The sequence below is a fragment of the Macaca mulatta genome, chromosome 1 (genome assembly GCF_049350105.2).
Source record: "Macaca mulatta isolate MMU2019108-1 chromosome 1, T2T-MMU8v2.0, whole genome shotgun sequence".
Taxonomy (NCBI): Eukaryota; Metazoa; Chordata; class Mammalia; order Primates; family Cercopithecidae; genus Macaca; species Macaca mulatta.
In genome coordinates, this window is record NC_133406.1 from 55,246,810 (window position 1) to 55,271,255 (window position 24,446).

The 24,446-nt window shown below is 34.9% G+C and overlaps 1 protein-coding gene across 12 annotated transcripts in view; it reads right to left on the reverse strand.

Annotated features, from left to right (window-relative positions):
* The window catches only part of DENND1B (DENN domain containing 1B), a 280,347-nt gene that overhangs the window by 119,241 nt on the left and 136,660 nt on the right, over positions 1-24,446 (reverse strand). For 7 of the 12 annotated variants that reach the window (XM_078002252.1, XM_078002223.1, XM_028851772.2 and 4 more), the window contains exons 8-9: positions 18,885-18,938; positions 15,934-16,044 (exon numbers count right to left, since the gene is read on the reverse strand). In XM_078002252.1, the coding sequence (XP_077858378.1) occupies positions 15,934-16,044; positions 18,885-18,938 (165 nt within the window). Of the gene's footprint in view, positions 1-15,933; positions 16,045-18,884; positions 18,939-20,248; positions 20,309-24,446 lie in introns of all 12 variants that reach the window. The other 5 variants (XM_078002233.1, XM_078002219.1, XM_028851746.2 and 2 more) reach the window with 1 other exon arrangement.

A 24,446-nucleotide genomic window follows, 5' to 3' on the forward strand; every position in this document is an offset into this window, starting at 1 on the left:
TATTGATTATTCCTATCCATGAGCATGGAATGTTCTTCCATTTGTTTGTGTCCTCTTTCATTTCATTAAGCAGTGGTTGGTAGCTCTCCTTGAAGACGTCCTTCACATCCCTTGTAAGTTGGATTCCTAGGTATTTTATTCTCCCTGAAGCAACTGTGAATGAGAGTTCATTCATGATTTGGCTCTCTGTTTGTCTGTTACTGGTGTATAAGAATGCTTGTGATTTTTGCACATTGATTTTGTATCTTGAGACTTTGCTGAAATTGCTTATCAGCTTAAGGAGATTTTGGGCTGACACAATGAGGTTTTCTAAATATACAATCATGTCATCTGCAAAAAGAGACAATTTGACTTCTTCTTTTCCTAATTGAATACCCTTTATTTCTTTCTCTTGCCTGATTGCCCTGGCCAGAACTTCCAACACTATGTTGAATAGGAGTGGTGAGAGAGGGCATCCCTGTCTTGTACCAGTTTTCAAAGGGAATGCTTCCAGTTTTTGCCCATTCAGAATGATAATGGCTGTGAGTTTGTCATAAATAGCTCTTATTTTGAGATATGTCCAATCAATACCTAATTTATTGAGAGTTTTTAGCATGAAGGGCTGTTGAATTTTGTCAAAGGCCTTTTCTGCATCTATTGAGATAATCATGTGGTTTTTGTCTTTGGTTCCGTTTATATGCTGGATTACATTTATTGATTTAAATATGTTGAACCAGCCTTGCATCCCAGTGATGAAGCCCACTTAATCATGGTGGATAAGCTTTTTCATGTGTTGCTGGATTCAGTTTGCTAGTATTTTACTGAGGATTTCTACATCGATGTTCATCAGGGATATTGGTCTAAAATTCTCTTTTTTTGTTGTGTCTCTGCCAGGCTTTGGTATCAGGATGATGTGGGCCTCATATAATGAGTTAGGGAGGATTCCCTCTTTTTCTATTGATTGGAATAGTTTCAGAAGGAATGGTACCAGCTCCTCCTTGTACCTCTGGTAGAATTCAGCTGTGAATCCATCTGGTCCTGGACTTTTTTGGTTGGTAGGCTATTAATTATTGCCTCAATTTTAGAGCCTGCTATTGGTGTCTTCAGGGATTCAACTTCTTCCTGGTTTAGTCTTGAGAGACTGTATGTGTCCAGGAATTTATCCATTTCTTCTAGGTTTTCTAGTTTATTTGTGTAGAGGTGTTTGTTCTCTGATGGTATTTCGTATTTCTGTGGGGTCGGTGGTGATATCCCCTTTATCATTTTTTATTGCCTCTATTTGATGCAAAAACAATATTTTGTACATTTTTTTAAAAAAGAATTTATTTTTTAGAATAGTTTTAGGTTCATAGCAAAACTGAGCACAAATTACAGGAATGTCCCATATTCTCCCTGCCCTCACCCACGCATAGCTTCCTCCATTATCAACACACCCCACCACACTGATACATTGTTACAGCCGATGAACCTATATTGACACAACATTGTCACCTGAGTCCCTAATCTACATAAGAGTTCACACTTGGTGTTGTACATTCTAGGATATAAACAAATTTACAGTGACATGTATCCACCATTATAGTATCATTAAAATGCTCTGTTAAATAATTAGGTATAAATCTAAAAAAAATATGTATACTATATATATAAGGAAAACTAAATATTCTAATAAAAGAAATCAAAGAACTAAATAAATGGAGAGATATTCCATGTTCATGCATAGGAAGACTCAATACTGTCAAGACGTCAGTCCTTCCAACTTGGTCTATAGATTACAATCCCCATCAAAATCCCAGGAAGTTTTCTTGTGGAAAATAAGAAGCTGATTCTAAAGTTTCTATGGAGAAGCAAAAGATGCAGAATAGTCAACGCAATTCTAAAAGAACAAAGTTGGAGGACAGACACTATCTGAGTTCAAAACTTATTATAAAGCTACCATATTCAAAACAGTATAGCATTTATAAAAGAACATACAATTAGATCAATGGAGCATAATAGAGAGCCCACAAATAGACCCACATAAATATAATCAACTAATCTTTGACAAAGAAGCAAAGGCAATACAATGAATAAAAGACAGTCTTATCAATAAATGGTGCTGGAACAAGTGGACATCCACATGCCAAAAAAATGAATCTAGATACAGACCTTACACTTTTCATGAAAATTTACTCAAAATGAATCACAGACCTAAATGTAAAATGCAAAACTATAAAACCCCTAGAGGATAATACAGGAGAAAATCTACATGACCTAGGGCTTGGCAATGACTTTTAGAGACAACACCAAAGTCATGAACCATGAAAAAATTAATTGATAAGTTGGATTTCATTAAATTTAAAATTTCTGTTCTGTGAAAAACACTGCCAAGAAAATTTAAAACGCAGCCAGGGACTAAGAGGAAATATTTGCAGAAGGCATATCTGATGAGAGACTGCTATCCAAAACATACAAAACTCTTAAAATTCTATAATAAGGAAACAAACAACCCAATTAAGAAATGGGTCAAAGACTGTAACAGATGCCTCACCAACCTCAACAAAGATATACGAGTGACAAATAAGCATATGAAAAGATGTTCCCCATCACATGTCATCGGGGAAAGGCAAATTAAAACCATAAGGAGATACCACTACACACCTATTAGAATGGCCAAAATCCAGAACGCTGACAACAAATGCTGATGAAGATGTGGAAAAGAAACTCTCATTCATTTACGATGGTACTACAAAATGGTACAGCTACTCTGAAAGACATTTTGGTGGTTTCAAATAAACCTAAATTTTTTTATACTCTATTTTCTTCCTTCGTTCTCTTAGGGTGGTATCTTAGTCTCTTTGGGCTACTATATCAAAATACCTTAGAGTAGGTAACTTATTAATAATAGGAGTTTATTTCTCACCGTTCTAGAGGCTGGGAAATCCAACATCAAGGTACCAGCAGATTCAGTGTCTGGTAAAGGCTTGCTCTTTTTCCATAGATGGCACCTTGTTACTGCATCTTCACATGGCAGGAGGGACTGAACAGCTCCCTTGAAGCTCTTTTATAAGGTCACTAATCGCATTCATGAGGGCTCATGATTTCATTACTTCCTAAAGACCTTAACTCTTAATACTATCACATTAGGGTTTAAATTCCAAAAATATAAATTTTGGAGGACACATTCAGACCACAGTAGATGGTAAATTCTGATACTTCACTGCTAAAAGTTTATTCTAAACTATTTCCATCATACCCAGGTCCTTTGGAAAGTTCTAATCATCTCACATTTAGTCATTGGTTTATTAGCTCTTCCTGGCCAAATAATTCTAAATTTTTCTTTCTTGCTTGCTTCCTTCAAGTATTCATTCTTTCTTTCTTTCATTTTATAGTTTGGGAAACTGAGGCAAAGGTAAGTCAATTGGCCAAGATTACTAAGCCAGTAAGTGGGGCACTAAACATGTGCCAGACATTATTATTAGTGGTAAGGATACAGTAATGAACAAAACATACAAAAATCTGTGCTCTCAAGGAACTTACATTCTAGTTACCCTCTATATACCACCATTACTGTTGTACTCACCTCTTCACAGCTCTTTGGATTTCTGTGCTATCACATTATACGTAAACGCCAATACCCTCAAATACATCTCCTCACCTACATGACATTTCCCTATCACTAAATTTACTGCTTTCTAATTCTCACTCTCAAAGTCAATTCAATAGCAGCTTTTCTTTTCCTAGAGAAGGCCCTTCTACTTTTCCATCAAAATTAAAGAGCGTAACACTACAACACTCCTCAAATCTGCCTATATTTTCTCTTCACAAATATCTAAAACTGTACATTCTGGAGGACAAAGGGTTAGGATATTCATATGGTATATATAAAAATTACATAATTTGGCAATCATTTTTTAAAAAATAAATTATACAATATAAGAATCATTGTATTTAACAACTAGAAAGGATCCTAGAGATCATTCTTGTTCAATTTCTTCATTTTTTAGACAAGAAATTTCAGGGTAAAAGAAATTAAATGAATTATAAGAAGGTAGCTGATGTACTGTAGAGTAGTTGGTCTAAAACACAAATCTCTAATTTTAGAAGATACTATTAATATAAACATATTACTGTCACATTTTCAAACAATATTTCAAATAAACAGTAAATAAAAGCTGATTGAAGCTACTCTTTAACTATTAGTCATATTTGAAACCATAATTTAAAATATATCTCACCCAGAACAAAATAAAACTGATCGCAAACCACCAGCCACTGAAAAAGAGACAATCACAATGGCAAAGCAACAACAAAGTAAATCTAAATCTTTAGAGTTAATAAATATAATAATTTGCAATGAAATAAGAATAAACAATTACACATACACATATTTAATGTTAAAATTACTATATATACACCTTTATCTTATGTTTAACATACGTATGTATACTTAGCATGCATATCATATATGTGTGAATATATGCATGTATATGTGTGTATATGCATACACATACTTATAAAGTGAAAATTTGCTGTTAGTAAATGACATCAAGAACTGTTCCCTTATAAAGAAGACACTAAATAAACACTTGGTAAAGACTCGTCCTGTGTATGCCATTCTACTCTCTCCCTTTTCTTACCTACTCTTAAGCTGATACTACAGGCAAAAGACTTTTGCTTGGAAATGTTTCTAAAACCCAGCCTCACCTCCCTCTTAAGGTCACTGTCCTAGTTCAGGAGCTAATCATCTCTTGCTTTTATTACTGTAACAGTCTTTTAACTGATCTCCTGTCTGTTGGATTTCCCCTACTCCATTTCTTCTTTTATAAGGCCACCAGTGTTACCTTCTCTAAAACAAAACTTGTCATGTCATGTACCTCATTTGCTTCCCCACAATCTGTTGGATAAAAGCCAAACCTCTTAAATTAGCAAATATGATTCTTCACAATCTGGCCACTGTTTATATCCCCAACTAGATTTTGTAGTCTGCTTTCTCTCTCTCCCACTCTCTCCATACACACACACACACACACACACACACACACACACACACACACAGTAATATATTAAACACATATTTCCTAGACATGATACAAATTCCTTTCAAGAATGAGGTGTCATATTGAAGTAAACTCTGTAGTCTACCACTCTACCCTCTAATATTTCCCATGTTAGAATTTTTATCACATTGACTGTCCTTGACTCATTGACACTGTTATAGAATCACAAATTAGTAACTCTGAAATTCCCAGTACTTAGTACCTGACAAATAATAGCATTTATCAATGCACAAATGAATAAATACTTATATATCTCATCTTGGGAAAATCTACCCATGGCAAATATTTATTTTAAAATAAAGGCATTTCTTTGCTTCTCAGGTAGTTAACTATTTTTAACTCCTTCCTATTTAACAGAAGAATGCTTCTACTTGCATTTTAAGATGCCACTTGGCTAAATGGGGTACCATATAACACTGAATCAACAGGCTAAAGAAGAGGAAGTTAATCTACTGGCTTGAGTGACTGTTCTCAATAATCAAAGGGAAACTGGGGTGCTTCTATATAATACAGGCAAAGAGAAATGTGTCTTGAACCAGGGGATTCTCTATGGTGCCTCAGGACTTGCATGCCTAAAGTAAAAGAAATGAAAAACTACAACAACCAAAACACAACAAAAACTTTGAGGATTGAGACTCTTTGAGAATGGGACATTTTACCACATAAAGATCCTTTCCAGGTGAAATTCTAGCTGAGGGTGACAGAAATATGGAATGGGTAATAAGAGGAAGCCATAAACCAGATGAAGATCCTTTCCAGGTGAAGTTCTAGCTGCGGGTGAGAGAAATATGGAATGGGTAATAAGAGGAAGCCATACATACCAATTATGGCCTCTTGACCAGTTACATAAACAAGGGCTTCTCCTAGAGGAAAGGGTGAGAATGCCTACATTTGTAAAAATGATAGTTGTATGTTATTAGGTAGAAAAACAGATTTGTTTTATTGTACAGGAATTCAAATGTGTATAGAAGGGTACAAATAGAGGCTGAGTATCCAAAGAGGTGGGCTGTACCAATTATCAACTTACTGCCTCTCGGCTCAAAATCTGCCCCTCACTGCCCGATCTGTAAAAATGGATCTGGACTCTGGATATTTTTCCTTTTAGCAACTGGCATGATGTCAAACTTTGTCAGGAGAGGGTACTAAAGAGACAATGCAAAGAGAGAACTTGCTCCTGGTTCCAGTGAGACACTCTGCAGGCTCCTACAAAGCCTATGGCTCATCAAGGGCTGTCTCCTATTGTACGTGCAGCTTCCCTAGGGCCCATTTCCTGCAGCATAGGTGTCCACCAGGTTCCTATGCAGTGGGCAGTTTCTGCAGTGCCTGGCTCCTGCAGGTACTGGCAGCCAAAGGTTTCCCTCAGCACGCCTCTACCTTATAGCAGAGTACCTCTGACTCTTGCAGCACTTGGAGCCTTTCTAGTGCCTGGTTCCTGCAGCACAGGAGGCATCTCCTGCACCTGATTATTGGAGTGTATAATTTCCAACAACACCAAGTGGCCAGCAGCTTTCCTTTGTTAGTTTTTTAAAGGAGTGACTCCAGTAACACAATCCTAGTTAACAGCTTCACCTCAGGAGGCTTTATACTAGTCTGCAGCTAGTGAGGCATCTCTCTGAAAGCAGCTTCCCCAGTACCTCTCGTATGGCTTTCCAGCAATTTCTAAGGAATGGCATTTCTCTGAGGGCAGCTTTCCTGGGCACCCCAAAGGGCAGGATTCCAGAAAATTCTGCCAGTATGGCACCATAGCAACTCCTCTGCCATCCAATGAGCCACAGCTGTGCCCTCTCCACTGGAGTCTGGATCTCGCACCCAGATGGGGCTTCTTCCCTGGGTGCTCCATTGCAGCCCTAAGACTAGTAGTTGCTTTATATTTGGTATTTCTATAGTCTTTATAATTCCCTTCACTTACTAGAAGCCCATCCCTTGTTACTCCAATCCCATGTTATAGTTTTTAAATTCTTTATATTAAACTTTCCTTGTTCAAATTACTATGTAGTTTCTCTTTCCTGGTCATACGCAGACTGATACAAAGGCTATAAAGATTGATAAAAAACTAACAAAGGAATGCTGCTGGCCACTTGGTGCTGTTACTTTATGATCTTACCTACAGAACACTGCCTGACATGAGTTAAGCATTCCTTAAATGAAGAATGACTCAATGAATGAACAAATTAACATTTTTCATAGAAAGAAAGTAATAACCTTTCTATTTAGGAGTATATGAAGACCAAAGAATACCTAACTAAGTTCCCGTATAGGCTGAACAAAAGTCATAATTGCAATACAGATTCATGAAGCTGAAAAGGGTTTAAGACGTATTAATAAATTTTTCCCCACAGCATTACTATTTTTGCGTAGACTTTTAAAAAAAAATTACCTAGTAGAAAATAGCTAAACACAAATCTTCTTTTAAAGACAAAACCTACATAGAAATTAGTGCCTAGGCCGGGCACAGTAGCTCATGCCTGTGAACCCAGCAACTCTGGCAGGCCGAGGCAGGAGTATTGCTTGAGCCCCAGAGTTCGAGACCGGCCTCGGCCACTTGGTGAAACCCCTTCTCTACAAAAAAATACAAAAATTAGCGAGGCATAGTGGCGCATGCCTGTAGTTCCAGCTACTTGGGAGGCTGAGGTGTGGGAAGATGACTGAGATCAGTGGGCACAGGCTGCAGTGAGCCGAGATCACACCACTACACTCCGACACCTTGGCGACAGAGTGGCAACTCTGAGAAAGACAGAAAGACAGAAAGCGAAAGACAGACAGACAGACAGAAAGAAAGAAAGAAAGAGAGAAAGAAAGAAAGAGAGAGAGAAAGAGAGAGAGACAGAGAAAGAAAGAAAGAAAGAAAGAAGGAAAGAAGGAAAGAAAGAAAGAAAGAAAGAAAGAAAGAAAGAAAGAAAGAAAGAAAGAAAGAAAGAAAGAAAGAAAGAAGAAAAGAAAAAGAAATTAGCACCTAACTTGGAAACTTCAAGATTTACAAAGAGACTTTTATTATTTAAAGAGACAAACGTCAAAGAGATAAATCAAGGGATACATTTCCGCTTGACAAATACACAGCTTCTACTCTGGCATTTTCAGAGTAACACTTTATATTTTACACTATAATATAATTAATGCTTTTTTATTTTAAAAACTTTTCTGATACAATTTAAATAATTAAATTTATTCTTCAATATATACATGAACACACACACAACCCATGGTTTTATTTGTTTTATTTTTTGAGACAGGGTCTCATTCTGTTGCCAGGCTGGAATGCGGTAGCGCGATTATGTCTCACTACCGTATTGAACCCCTGGGGTCAAGCAATCCTTCCACCTCAGCCTCCCGAGTATCTGGGATTACAGGCGTGTGACACCACACCCAGCTAATTTTCTTAATTTTTTGTAGAGACAGGGTCTCACTACATTGCGCAGGCTATTCTCAAACTCCTGGTCTCAGGCAATCCTCTCATCTCAGCCTCCCAAAGTGCTGGGATTACAGGCATGAGCTACCATACCAGGCAGGTTTTTAATTTGTAAAGACATTGATATCTAATACAAGAGTTTGACATATTCACTAATAATTAAAATTTGAGAAGGGTATGTAGTAAATGCTATGGTAGTTCAGAGATGAAAGATGTTACACTGGTTACTCATAAAAACTAAGCCTTCTGTAAAGCAAATCAGATTTTGAAAAACATTCAGAAGCATGCATGTGGGAGATTTTAAACACATATGAGGATGAGCAAAAAGTGCAATTTCATCCATTCACTCAGAAAATTATTGTTAAAATCTTCTATGGATACATATCACCACTGCCCTAAGAGACAGATACATTGTAGTGACTGACTGAACCAGATTTTAAAAATAAAAAAAAATAAATAAAAACCTGCCCTGATAACTTTATTGTCTAAAGATCTGTGTGAACTATAAGTAATTGAAAACCTTAGAAAGAAAGGTTTAGGGTCACATCACAGATAGTTTTTTACCAGATTTAGTAGTTTATAGGCAATGAGGAACCAATAGATGTTTTTTATTCTGAAGGATTGAGTAATTACATATAGAATGAATCTAAAATATGAGAAAACGAGAGGTCCAAATAGAAGATAAGTGCTAGCCCTAAAAGTGGTATTTAAAATGGGAGAAAGGTATGAATATGACATATTGAGAGATAATCGACTAGACCTACAAAGACAAGGAAAAAAGTCACTTCACTGTAAGTAATTCAAATAATAAACTGAGGCTCCTTAAGGGAAGGGATACTATATTGGGGCAGTTCCTATACTGGGGCAAAAGGTAAGGATGCATTTGGTTTTACAAGATGGTCATTCTAAGAGGCAAAATTGCATAAAGGTTTTAAACATATACTTTGGAATCATACAGAACTGGTTAAACCAATTCCTAGTACTATGGCCTTGCTCAACTTAGTCTCTCTCAATTTCAAAATCCACATTTTCATCTGTCTACCATGGATAACAACTGTACCTACCACATAATACATAATAATTAAATGAGTTAGTTTAAATAAATTTCTCAGTGGGGTAAGCAGCTCAAAGTATGCCCTATTATATATTGGCTATAATAATTACTAACATCATCATTTTATGTAAGTGAATTCAGTATATATGATCTGAAAATAATACCTGTGGAAAGTAATAACCACTGAATTAAGACAGTGGGCAGTTGAAATGGAGAACAGGAATTGGAGGCAAAAAGATTAAGGAGGTAGAACCTATAGGATATAGGTGGGGAAAACAGATGAGAGGGAGGAGAGATTCACCAACTTCGCCCTTTATAGTAGGAGAAGGAGACTATGGGGAAAAGATGGCGAGTTCCATTTTGGAAATATTGAATGGGATGTCAACAATGAGTTAAACTGCGTTACAAGAAAGCTCACTGGAAGAGAAAAAAATTTGCCTAACTGTAAAATGAAAAAAAAGTATAGTATGTAAAAACATATAAATATAGAAGGTACATTTTAAAATAAACACGTTGCCCTCAACAGTTTTACTAAAGAAACAAAACCAACACATATATTTTTTCTTTTATTTAATGTTGATTACCACTATCAGCACAAAATTGTCATTGTTGCATATGAAAAATACTAACATTAACACTGTAAGCTGTAAGGACAAGAAAAAAGAAAAAAAAATACTTGGTAAACTGAAATCATCCAAGGTCATTTTTATGGATATCACACAGGAAAAAAGCTTATAGAACCTAGGAGAATGACAATTTAATACAACGCTTTGATAATTTCACAATTGTTAAATTAAAATATTATTCTTTGTGAATTAAAAGCCAATTATTTACTTTTAGAACTCAAATGGACAAAATCATAAGGCAGAAATATGTGTTTATTTTCATGAAAAACAGAGCCATTATCACTACAGGAGTTGGAAGATACAAACACCTCTACTTTTCCTGTAACAGAAGTCTCCTCCAAAGTACCTTCACACATCCCTTCCAATAAACTGTTTCCTGATGACCTCAACAGTACCATTTCCCCACTCCAGTCATATTCACTTAGCACTGACTAAAAATACAATGTTCAGAATAGCTGTGTACATGTGAAATAATAAACTGGTAAGTAGAATTATTCCCAGTTTCAGATGACATAACTGGTTGCTTATGGGTTTGGGGAAGAATTAAAAACCTAAAAATTGCTTCTGGAATCTTTCCCTGAGAAATCATGATAACAATTTTTAACTGCACCACTCTGCTGCAGCTTTAAAAACACGAGGGGTAAAAATACACTTTAATAACCTTAACTAGGAAGCAGGACTACATAATCTCTATTCTCTCACCAAATGTTCAATTCCTCATCTCCAGAAAGTCTCTGCACTTTAGGTTTCAGATTAAATGCTGACACAGGTGGCATCATTAAGAGACAAATCAAGAATATGTATAATCCAGATGAAGAGGTTAAAATCCTCTGGATTGCCTTTCAGTCTGACTAAACCTATAAAATCTACATTTAATAGCTGATTTTCCAGAGATCGAAAGATTTCTTTTTACACATGCCCTTTATGGAATTAATGAGAGAAGGAGAGAAAAGCATATGCTTAAATGCCTGGGGGCAACTATAACAAAGGAAGAAATTACAGTTTATTAACGTAATTCCAGCACTCATAACATATTGCTTGCTCTAAATATCCCCAAAATAACATGCACTACACAATCAAATCTCTGTAACTAATATGCTTATAGACTTTCTGAGGGTGATACTTACTAACTAAATAATGGTCAAAATAATAGCTAACATTTAGACATCTGCTTTTAAAAGAAGCATCCCTTCCACCTGCTTCTACAGGCCACAAAGATACACTCTAGTTAACATATTACTGACAGGATGATGAGAAAGCTCCTGTCAGATGCTGGCCAGCCGGGTGTTTGAGACAAAATGCACAGCCCCAGCTGACTAGTTAGAGAAAGTCTGGTGAGGTACAATTATAGAGGCATATGACAAGGCTTCATGCCTGACTGATTTGAGAACCAATGACATGGCTTTAAACAGCAATCCTCCCTACCTATGGTCACAAAACAGCAGTAAGTCAACTGATACACCCTTGTAATATCATGATTTATGCCTCTGCTTTGAATACACGAGACTCTAATACAATGTTCTGCTAGTCTACCAAGATTCACTTGGGGCTTAAACATCTATGGCCTACCTACAGCATGGATAAAATCAATGTTCTTGTTCAGGATTACCAGAAACCTTTCTATGTGTACTTGACAATGTATAAATCAACAGAATAACGTATGAATCAACAGAATAAAAACAAAACTGATTATGTCTCAATTCATTAAACTCAAACATGCAAAAATATAATAATAGGTACTAACACAATACCACACTTTAAAATATAGGGAGAAAACCTATTAGAATGTTGAAAACATAACAATATTCTTGATATCTGTGCTTACATATCTTAAAATTGTTTAATTTTAAATTTTTTATCTTTTACAGGTTAAAAATCTTTTTTTTTTTTTGAGTCTCGCTCTGTCACCAAGGCTGAAGTGCAATGGCGTGATCTTGGCTCACTGCAACCGCCATCTCCCAAGTTCAAGCAATTCTCTTGCCTCAGCCTCCCAAGTAGCTGGGACTACAGGCGCATGGCACCACGCCTGGCTAATTTTTGTATTTTTAGTAGAGACAATGTTTCGCCATGTTGGCCAGGCTGGTCTCGAACTCCTGACCTCAGGTGATCTGCCCGCCTTGGCCTCCCAAAGTGCTGGGATTACTGGCATCAGCCACTGTGCCCAGCAAGAAATTATCATTTTTAACCACAAACAGCACCTAAAGAAAAGGACCCTCAAGCTAGCTGATTCTCTAATGAGAGTGTCACCACTAAAACCTACGGCAAGCTGTAAGGTTTATAATTATCATTCTATTGTAACTATGAAAAATCACGATTGTCAAAAAGTGAATACCTGAGACAAACAAAATTTCTGAAACTACAATAGGATTATGAATGTTAGGCCACCTTTACATCTATTCTTCTAAAAATTAAGTTTGGCTGTATACTTAAAAAATTTAAAATGGATGAAACGTAATTCCTAACATTAAGTACATTATAGTCTCCATGATATATAAAAATATAAGAATATAAAAAGCTTAAAAACAAGCAAATTCATTGATAACTATTTCTTCTTTGGATGTTTCAGAGATATCATTAAATTCTTTTTAAAAAATAGTTTACTTTTAATTTGTTAAGAAACCAGTCCTTGACCTTAAATGCCAGTATGCACGGAATTTATAGCAGATATATTTTATATACTGTATATATAAAATAATTATTCTGCTGAGCACGGTGGCTCATGCCTGTAATCCCAGCACTTTGGGAGGCCGAGTTGGGCGGATCACAAGGTCAGGAGATTGAGACCACCCTCGTTAACACGGTGAAACCCCGTCTCTACTAAAAATACAAAAACTTAGCTGGGCATAGTGGCGGGCACCTGTAGTCCCAGCTACTCAGGAGGCTAAGGCAGGAGAATGGCGTGAATCTGGGAGGCGGAGCTTGCAGTGAGCGGAGATCGCACCACTGCACTCCAGCCTGGGTGACAGGTCGAGACTCTGTCTCAAAAAAAAAAAAAGAAAGAAAGAAAAAAAAAGAATTATTCAAGATAGATTCAAGTAAAGCAGTTTCCTCCACAAAAGAAGACTAAGATCATGAAAGAGAACTTGAATGATGTTTCTTTTATCAGCCCAACAGTCCCAGAGAGTGAACCAAAACAGAGCTGGTAACTTAGAGGTGACATCACCATCAAGTTTTCATGAACCATCATAAACGATTGATAGTAAATTGACATCAAACATAGAAAACAGCACCCTCAAAATACTAAGCCTTTATGACAGCAATATTTTTTTAAGCCAAATGCTAAATTAAAAGATAATAACGTTAATTTTTACTCTAACTGCAGATGCAGACTATTAGAAAATTAAATGTAGAGGCCGGGTAAGGGGGCTCACGCCTGTAATCCCAGCACTTTGGGAGGCCAAGGCGGGTGGATTGCTTAAGGTCAGGAGCTCAAGAACAGCCTGACCAATAAAGTGAAACCCCGTCTCTAATAAAAATATAAAAATTAGCTGGGTGTGGTGGCAGGCACCTATAGTCCCAGTTATTTGGGAGGCTGAGGTAGAAGAATCACTTGAACCCGGAAGGCAGAGGTTAGAGTGAGCCAAGATTGTGTCACTGCACCCTAGCCTGGGCGACAAAGTGAGACTCTGTCTCAAAAAAAAAAAAAAAATTAAATGTAAGCTATTATAAAATTGTATCTCATAATCTCATATACCTCATAATTACTAAACATTTATTCTATGCAGATATCATTCTAAGCACTTCATATATATGTATTTCCTTAATCTTTACATCAACCCTATGAGATTAAGGCTACTATTGCTCCTACTCTACACTTAAAGAAACTGAGTCAAAGAGAGATTACTTGATATAAATTAAAACAAAACACCAATATTTTTCAAAAACATATACTCAGATTTATTTCCAATGCACAAATACAGTAGTTTATGCTTCACTCACATAGCTTATTCCCTCACTTTCTTTGGATCTCTACTCAAATGCTACCTCACTGAGTTGGGCACAGCGGCGTGTGCCTATAGTCCCAGCTACCAAGGCAGGAGGATCCCTTGAACCCAGGAGTTTGAGACCAGCCTGGGCAACATAGTAAGATCCTGTCTCAAACAAACAAACAAAATACTACCTCACTGGAGAGGCCTTCCTTACATAAAATGGAAACCTGTCCATCACTTTCTACCCTGTACACACACTCACTTTATCCATCATGTAACCCTAGCTAATAAATAATAGCTATTTGTTTGCTTACTTGTTTATAATCTGTTTCATGCCAGTCAAATAAGGTTAATGACTAGAAAGTGCCTGGCACATAGTATGTGCCTAATAAACATTTGTTACATGAATTAATCCTGATAAGAATTAGTTCCAAGGCCTATTATACAATCTTTTTAATCTTGAGGACAATATCCATTTAAAAATATCCTTTTTTAATCTTAAAACAATCATGTTTTAAAAATGAGAAGAAGGAGCTGGGGGGAAAGAAGAAGAATGGTTTCACTTCAATAGTAAGTTAAAAATAGCAGAAAGGCAAATTAAAATACCAAATGAGTCAAACTGAATTTCTTGACATCTCTAAAATGTGTAAGAAAAAAATTACTTGGGTCATTGATTAGTACTTTTTCTCTGATATTACTGCATCATTTATCCGCCCTTACTCTTTTAAATGCATATATTTTTCAATATGTAAAGTGCATTTTCAACTTTTAGGGGTGAGCATATCAAATTATAATTCAAAATAAATTCATACAAATTATATGTACAATCGTATGTATTTTTTTCAACTGTAGAGTAATGGAAATAACCCAAAAATTAGAATCAAAAGACTCAATTTCACATTATCTGTCTCTAACTAGCTGTTCGGCCTTGAGGTGGTCATTTAATCTTGCTGAAAATACCTTTCTCACTGTTAAATGTTAAACAGATATCCTACAGAAATCCTGAAGCTCCTTCTACTTTAAATGCTAAAATACAGAATAACGTTTTTATTTCTACTATAGAAGAAGAAAACATTAAAAATATTGTTTTATTTATCAATTAATCAAATTTATGAAGAAAATTCATGCAATATTGAATAATGGTTTTTGCTAAATAAATACATCATAGATTACTTAAAACTATATTTAAATTCGTATTTAAAAAATTTAAGTTGAAAGTATTAAATTGTTAATGTGTAAATGAGAAAAAATTTAAAATCTAGCAAAATACTTTTGAATATTTTTCTATACCCAAGAAAAATCTTTATCTTCTCACTGCCTTTACCATATTAATAAATACCTTCCAAAAGAACATTTTAGTGAATGTCATAAAACCTGTGATTTATAAAAAATGCTACTTTGACTTTTAAGTTATTATCAGTCTGAAGAGCTGCTCTAAATCAAACTATTATACAATCTACTCCCAAACCACTACTTGGCAACAAAGATGAATCTACCTATTACCAGGTTAGGATAGCAGCTATTATCATGGCCCCTCGATTTCTTTCAAGTAGCTCCAATGGAAAAAGCCACAAGTGAATAATAAAAATCTCATAATAGCTCTTAAGAATTCTTTATATGGTAGAAGGCACTAAAATGAACTCTGGAGAGTTAAAAAGAAAAAAAAAAAACTCTCAGCTCCTGATAAGAAAAAATAATTAACCTGACTTAATGCATCTGAGAAGGCTTCCTATAAATCAGACTTTTGTACTTCAAGGGCCAGATTAAAACCATATATCAAAAAAGTATGTAGATATTGTCTTCTAAGCACACATAGCACATTTCTAAATCTGCAGAGATTTTTAGGTCTTTTTGTGAAACACTCAATACCTGCTACTTAAAAGAAGTGTGAAGTACTTACAGTGCTTAATTTGCTCGAGGTAATCACGATGCGCCTTTCATGCAGCATACTGGCATATAGCTGCAGCATGTTGTTCACATCCACGGCAACAAAATATTCTGTAAGATTTCTCTGCACAAGTGAAAAATAATTGTGTAAGTTACAGCGCACAGTGAACGTGAAGGAAAACATTTTACACATTTACCAGAAAGTCTTGAAGTTCAAAGGATATTATTTAAAATGGTATTCATTAAAATAATTAAGTGTAATACTAGTCTGCTGCCACATAAAGCACATAACACTCTATTATTAGTTGAAACATAACCCTACTCAAGGAAAGTATTTTCAGAGGATGATCAGAAGATCTCAGATTTCCCAACTTTCTTACCCACTAAGTATTTGAAAAGAAGCTAATTTCCTGGGCCCCAACCTGGACCTGCTGAATTGTCATCTTTAGTGTATGTCCCCAAGAATCTGCTTTTTTTTTTTTTTTTGTCACTCAGGCTGGGGTGCAGTGGTGAGATCTTGGCTCACTGCAACCTCCACCTCCCAGGTTCAAGTAATTTTCGTGCCTCAGCCACCAGAGTAGCTAGGATTACAGATGCACGCCACCACGTCTGGTTAATTTTTGTATTTTTAGTAGCGATGGGGTTTCACCATGTTGGCCAGGTTGGTTTCAAACTCCCGACCTCAGATGATCTGCCTACCTCGGCCTCCCAAAATGTTGGGATTACAGGCATGAGCCACCACACCTGGCCAAGAATCTGCTTTTTAAACAAATACTTCTGGTGATTCTTACATACACTGATGCTTCAGAAACTGCTGCCTAGACAATACATTTGAGTCTTTTCATGTTTGCCATTCACTATGCAGGCACAATCATCAACTGATACAACACAGCATGCACGAGGTACCCAAAGGATGACGTGAATTTATAAAACAGCTCTTTGGTACTTTATTAAGGAAATTCACTTGTTTATACTTCACATCAGGCTTGCTTTATATCCTCTATAATCAAATATAATTTGATGATGTTCTAAATTGATTCCTTAATTTAGCATTCTTATTCCCCACATGAAATGAAACTGGGATAAACTACATTAACTTTGACTTTTAGATCTTCTCCTTTCTTATTATTTATTTTTAATTTTCTATAATGAAACAAATAAATCGGAGAGCAACAAGCTAATTAAGGGATTGAATACGATATAACAAACAAAAACTGTAGTATCAGGTGGGCTATGACCTAGTAGGCTAAAACTTTTAGTTGGGCAAGAATATAAGAAATCCAATTATTTCTTCTATTTCCAGAAGGTAGAAACTTTACCATCACAAATTGGTAATCATGACAGAGCACAACAATAGAACCTGTAACTATCAGTGGGTGATGTTGAATTTGGTGGGAAGAGGTTTATTCCTTTCTTTCTCACCTTCCAATGCAACTCTCCATACAAAAATTCATGTCATTCAAGATTAGTATATTCCCTATAATCTAAAAGAAAGGTAATTTTTAGATGGGGAATTATTTCTCAACATAGGGTGCTGCCTTATGCTTATTCTCTTGCTTTCGTTTCCCTAAACAGGACTTTTTGCAAAACAAAACATGTTAATAGATATGTAAAAATATATATTCTCAGTGGCAGTTTTTCCTTTGAATGTTTGTTTCTTTGAAACTTTCAAAGCAATCTTCTTTTTAAAATGTGACATTTGTTAAATTGAGCTATTAGTTGTTTGTTAGTAAATGTAAGAGAAAGCTAAATAGGAGAGTGAGTAGAAGGAAGCAAATTTGACTTTGAAACTCTGAAGTGAAGGGACAAGGGTCATATAAGTCAAAGCATGGTCAGTCAGCCTTAAAGAAAACATTAGCAGGGAGTACCTGGCCCACAATGTACAGCAGTCATGACTTTAGGATCTATTATATAACCTGAGAGCTTTGATGATCTATCTCAGGCCCATACAAGAAACTTAATGCATAGCTTTTCATAAGGGTGTTTTGGAACCATCTGTACTGAAAACACCATTGATAGTGTTGGTTTGATATTAGACAATTTACGATTGTCTTCTTGGACTTCCTTCACTAACCACATGCTTTTAGAAACCACTCAGTAGGTTTGAAAACATTTGGAAAAACACTAGAATCCCAAAGTAAATAATAAGTATTTATTGAAATACTTTTTTCCTGTTGATTTTTCCTTTACTTTTGATCAAATTATTCCTACTGATTCATTTTAACTTTCCAAGGGAAGCTGAAGAAAAATGACATAAGGGAATATTTCATTTTCACAGTTATCCAAAAATCATAAAAGCATATTTGTTACTTCTACTTATCTATGTAGACATTTCTACAAATACTAATTTGTAACAACTATTAAAATACTGAAAATATTTCTAGTATGGCTAGAATTAGGACTTGAAATAAAATGCAAATTTTAGCAATTTTTATAATTTCTTACAATAGCCATCAAACCTTGCAAGATATGTATTACTTTAAATTAAAATCAGGAACTTAAGAACAGTTCATCTATGATTTGAAGCATTATATAGAAGGAATATAAAAATACTATGTCAATTTCACTAAAATAACAATTTGTGTGAAGACATTTCCCCTTGCTAGAATTCTTCTCCACAAGTAGAAGCCATGTCGTATGGTATCTCTTCTATCATATCTAGTGAAGCTGAAGACCTAACTGAATATATATGATCCTACCTAAAAATGACAGAAATAGTTTTCCTTCTATTATTGTCCTTAATTTTCCTTATCTACAACCAGATACTAAGAAGGTGGTAAAGAGGCAGACATATAAAGAAGAAAAGAAAATAATATCATTATTCCTTATTTCTTCATTATTTCTCACAAACACAGATAATTACAATGTATTCTATTTCTCTATACAAAAATGCACAAACAGTGAGACCAAAATAAATAAAATTCATAATACAGGAATAATTAAAGTAGAAAATAGAAAACTTACACTCTCAGGTATTGTTGGGAGTCCAGTTACATCAGGAGCAATGAAGTAGGAATGCTAATCAACAAAAATAAATCACATATGAAAGATAATTAAAATTGGTAGCATATAATTTGTAATGAAAATCAGAAAAAAATATATTGAGTAAATTAATAAATGCCATTGAATGATATTCAGGATTTGTTGAATTTGAGAGACTCTTAAATGAGTTAGTGGGTTTATATGAGATTTAACAATTGCATTACCATACAAAAAGTTAAGACTTGTTTAAAAATATTTGACCTTAAAATTAAAATAAAAATAGGAAAAAATCGTTAAGGAAAAAAAGAGTATATTACTGAAAGGTTTATTTTGTACATATATACCTACATATGTGTGTGTGTATATATAGTATATATAGACATACACACCTATGCATACATATAAACATACATATTATTAAAACACATTTAGTTGAGGTAGACTGGAAAAATTAAAGCTTGCTAACCAAATATATCAAAATCTATTAATATTCCTGAGTTTCTATGGTAAGTCACAACAAATCTCTTTTGTAAACATCAACAACCCTATTATTTAGCAAATAGCAATAAAATATAATTTTTCAATGTTTAAAACTTCTTAAACATGTAGTAGTCCCAGAATATGATCGTTACACATCTGCCAAACAAATATTTATGAGCTTCTACAATGTTTAAAGAAGTAAAACAGTTCATCACAATACTTACATAGAGTACAATGTGTGTATATATGCCTTCATGTTTCCCATGTTCCCAAATTTGACCACCCAGAATCAAAGTGCAACTTAATCATCAAAAAATGTTTTATTTTCTGTTCATATTAATCTTCAAAATTATTTTAATATCTTAATCACATAAGGACATATTTAATACTATCTTCTTATTAATGATTAGAAAAGAAACATTTTGGCCAGTATTTGAGCACAGTTGAACTAGTCAGAACAAGGCTAGTTAACACAGTCATAATGTATAATTTTCCAGGGTAGAAGAACAATAGGAGATAAATCACAAGATCTTTTGTGATCTTCAGACCAAAAACTGTGACAAATCTCATGCTGTGAATATACTTTAAAATTACTACTATTGAAAATGGACAATATGCATAGATTTTGGTCTCTATAAGCTACTTTTATTTGGAATGGTTTTTAATAGTACTATATTTCACAAAACTATGCTTTAAAAGATAGTACAAACAGAAAATACTGTATATTCCAAATGATTAATTTTCTTAAAAGAGTCAAATTTACCACTTCCCAAAGGGCTGGAGTGAAGCTTAAAGGCATAGTGAAATAAGTGATTATTTTTCCTATTTAATAGTGATTTTTAGAAGCCAATGTCCTTTTAACTCACCGGTATTAGAGCAGGCTGATCTTTCAGAACTTGCTCACAGGCAATAAATATCTCTTGGTTCTTATAATACATGAGAGAAAAAAATGAGTATCTTACTTTCATGGGAGAAGCTTACACAACAATTCGCTGTGTAATTGAGACAAACCCATGTAGCCAAATTAGCCACTAAAAAGCACTTGAATAACATTAATTATAAATATTATTTTAAATGCTGATTTACTAATTTTATGCTAGAAAAATCCTAATGAAAGTATTTTCATATTACAAGAGTAGAGAATGCTGTGGATATTTAATGATTTTGAAATGTTTCAAAAAAAGCATTCTCATTAGACATTAACTTTTTATAAAAATCTCTGATTACTAGTGGCCATTATCCACTTGTACAGGAAGAAAAACTTCCATAATCATTCATTTTAATCTGGCATCATAAAACTAAAATCTCCTCTAGTAGCTGAAGACAAGTGTCCTAGTCCCCAATTTGCCACTTATTTAACAGCATAACACCAGATACATTACTTTAGGAGTCTGTTATTGAAATCAAATGCAATTAATTAATCATGGTAAACAAACATAACAGCTGATTTTATCAATACTTAAGATATTATAACTAGGCTGGGTGCAGTGGCTCACACCTGTAATTCCAGCACTTTGGGAGGCCAAGGCGGGTAGAATACCTGAGGTCAAGAGTTTGAGACCAGCCTGACCAACATGGTGGAACCCCATCTCTACTAAAAATACAAAATTAGCCCGGTGTGGTGGTGGGCACCTGTAATTCCAGCTACTTGGGAGGCCGAGGTAGGAGAATCGCTCAAAACCGGAGGTGGAGTTTGCACTGAGCCGAGATCACGCCATTGCTTTCCAGCCTGGGCAACAAGAGCAAAACTCCACTTCAAAAAAAAAAAAAAAAAAAATGTAACTTTAGAATAGGTATACAAGACTTGAAACTATCAGACTATTAATTCAAGTGCATATAAGAAGGCTTAATTATGGAAATAACTATTATACATAGGAACAGAACACAGTCACTCAATTTCCTTTGACAAGATTATTTCAGCTACAATTTAGTTATTTCAGAAGAAAGTATTTTCTCCAGATGGGATGAAACTTCAATTTACTACAACCAACACCTGAATAGTTCTTCATGGTACATCCAGACATATCATTTTATTTGATTACTAAAACAACTTTCTGAAAAGTTGACATGCTCAATTTCTCAAATGGAAAAAAAGGATCACCTAAAGACATTAACTTTCTTGGCTAACATTACACATTTAGTGACTGTGACCTAACCTAAAATCTTCTAATCATAGGTAAAAAGGTGTAGAAATCTTTAATTTATGATTCTTATTAATAAAGAAGAAGTGTTTCAATAGCTGGTATTTTTGAGATGTATTTTTGTAAGATATTTATTTACCCCTGAACAAATATGATACTCAAATTTAAAGGGAGAACACATTTGTATTTCTCATTAATGCCACCTCCATTGTCTTAGCACCTTTATTTTCCTTAACTCTTTAACAGTATTAGAATCATTTTATAAATATAACACTTTCAAAGAGAAATGGTCATTTTTTTGGAAAATACCAGGCTCTTCTTTATTCTCCTTGACCTTTCCCTTGGCATTTCTACTGTATTTCCACTGAGCACAAACCTTGCATTCTTTGGGTGTCAGTGACCTGTAAGTCTAAGTTTCTTCTTAACTGCTCTTTCCCCCAGTTCTTTCACTGGATCTCCTTTCTTTTTCCCTATAGCCTATCTGGGCAATTAGAACTTGGCCTCTGTTCTATGCTCTTCTATATTTTATCCTTCAAATAGCTACAACTATGTCCGCTGCTGACTCTCAAATTTGGGTTAAAAATTCTAGGTTATTCTTAGCTTTTTATCACCCAGTCTACAAATGACTATTAAACCTTTCCACTTTGACAGTGTGCAACAAAAGAAGATGCAGACATAAAGCAGCAGAGAGGGTCACAGGAAAGAAAAAACACGTTAAGTTGTATGACAAGAGGTTTCACAAAGTTGAAGACTGAGCAAGTTCTAGACTAACAACACAGTCAACAAAGAGGCTTTAGTCCAAAAGGAAAGCATGATGTTCATTCAAGAAGCTGAACAAAACAACGTGACCAGAATACAGGGGGAAAATTGAAAGTTGGATTGAATCTAAGAAATGGATGGTCCTGAAAGCATGGCCAAAGTTTGGACAACTTTTATAGAAAAGGGGAAGCTACAAAAGGTTTTCAGCAGGGGACTTTATATAGTTTAACTAAGTGTAATCTGACAGTCTTTTGTAGAAAGGACTGGAAGGAGAGGCTCTAGACTAAGAACTCTTTGAAGTACTAAGCAACAGAACTAAGGTGCTAACCACCTTAGTCTACTACAAAATAGTAGTGGTTAAAGAATGGAATAATGTAAGAGAACACTACTATGACATGAAATCACAGGATGACATTTGAGTAAGACATATGGACCAATAGAACAGAATAGAGAACCCAGAAATAAACCCAAATACTAACAGCCAACTGATCTTTGACAAAGCAGACAAAAACATAAAGTAGAGAAATGACACCCTTTTCAACAAATGATGCTGAGATAATTGGCTAGCCACATGTAGGAGAATGAAACTGGATCCTCATCTCTCAGCTTATACAAAAACCAATTCAAGATGGATTAAGGACTTAAATCTAAGATCTGAAACTATAAAAATTCTAGAATATAACATTGGAAAAACCCTTCTAGACATTGGCTTAGGCAAGGATTTCATGACCAAGAAACCAAAAACAAATGCAATACAAATAAAGATAAATAGTTTGGACTTAATTAAACTAAAGAGCTTTTGCAGGGCAAAAGGTGCAGTAAGCAGAGTAAACAGACAACACACAGAATGGGAGAAAATTTTCACAGTCTATACATCTGACAAAGGACTATTGTCGAGAATCTACAATGAATTCAAACAAATCAGTAAGAAGAAACAATCCCATTAAAAAGTGAGCTAAGGACATGAATAGACAATTCTCAAAAGAAGATATTCAAACGACCAAGAAACATATGGAAAAAAAAGCTCAACATCACTAATGAATCAGGGAAATGCAAATCAAAACCACAATGTGATGCCACCCTACTTTTGCAAGAAAGGCCATAATCAAAAAATCAAAATACTTCTGTAAACATCAGCCACCACATTATTTAGCAAACAGCAATAAAACATAATTTTTCAACGTTTAAAACTCCTTAAACATGTAGTTATCCCAAAATATGATCCTCACACATCTACTAAACAAATATTAAACTGATCATCTGATCACTGCATCTGCGTCAATAATAGATGTTGGCCTGGATGCAGTGATCAGAGAACACTTCTACACTGCTGGGGGGAATATAAACTAGTACAGCCACTATGGAAAACAGTGTTGAGATTCCTTCCAGAACTAAAAGTAGAACTACCATTTGATCTAGCAATCCCAGTGCTGGGTATCTATCAAGAGGAAAAAGGTCATTAAATGAAAAAGATACTTGCACACGCATGTTTATAGCAGCACAATTCACAACTGCAAAATCGTGCAATCAACCCAAATGTTCAGCAATCAACAAGTGGATAAAGAGACTGTGATACTACTCAGCCATAAAAAGGAATGAATTAACAGCATTTGTAGCGACCTGGATGAGACTGGAGACTATTATTTTAAGTGAAGTACCTCAGGAATGGAAAACCAAACATGTATGTTCTCAATGATATGTGGAAGCTAAGATATGAGGATGCAAAAGCATAAGAATGAAATAATGGACTTTGGGGACTTGAGGGGAAGAGTGGGAGGGAGGGTGAGGGATAAAGGCTACAAATATGGTGTAGTGTACACTGCTAGGGTGATGGGTGCACCAAAATATCACAAACCACCACTAAAGAACTTACTCATGTAACCAAATACCACCTGGACCCCAATAACTTAGGGAAAAATTTAAAAATTAATTAATTTTTAAAAAGAGGAAAGCTATTACCAAAGAAAATATAATAACAACTTCCCTGTCTCATAAAAACACAGAAGACTTATTATTATATATACTTTGAGTTAGCTTTTCTCTCATTTTCTCTTGCAACATTATACTTTTCTTCTTTATTAAGAAAAGTTTATTATTTTAGAAGAAAAAAATTAATATAAATAAATTTTAATAGTCTAGCCCATATGCCAAATCCATGAAGAAA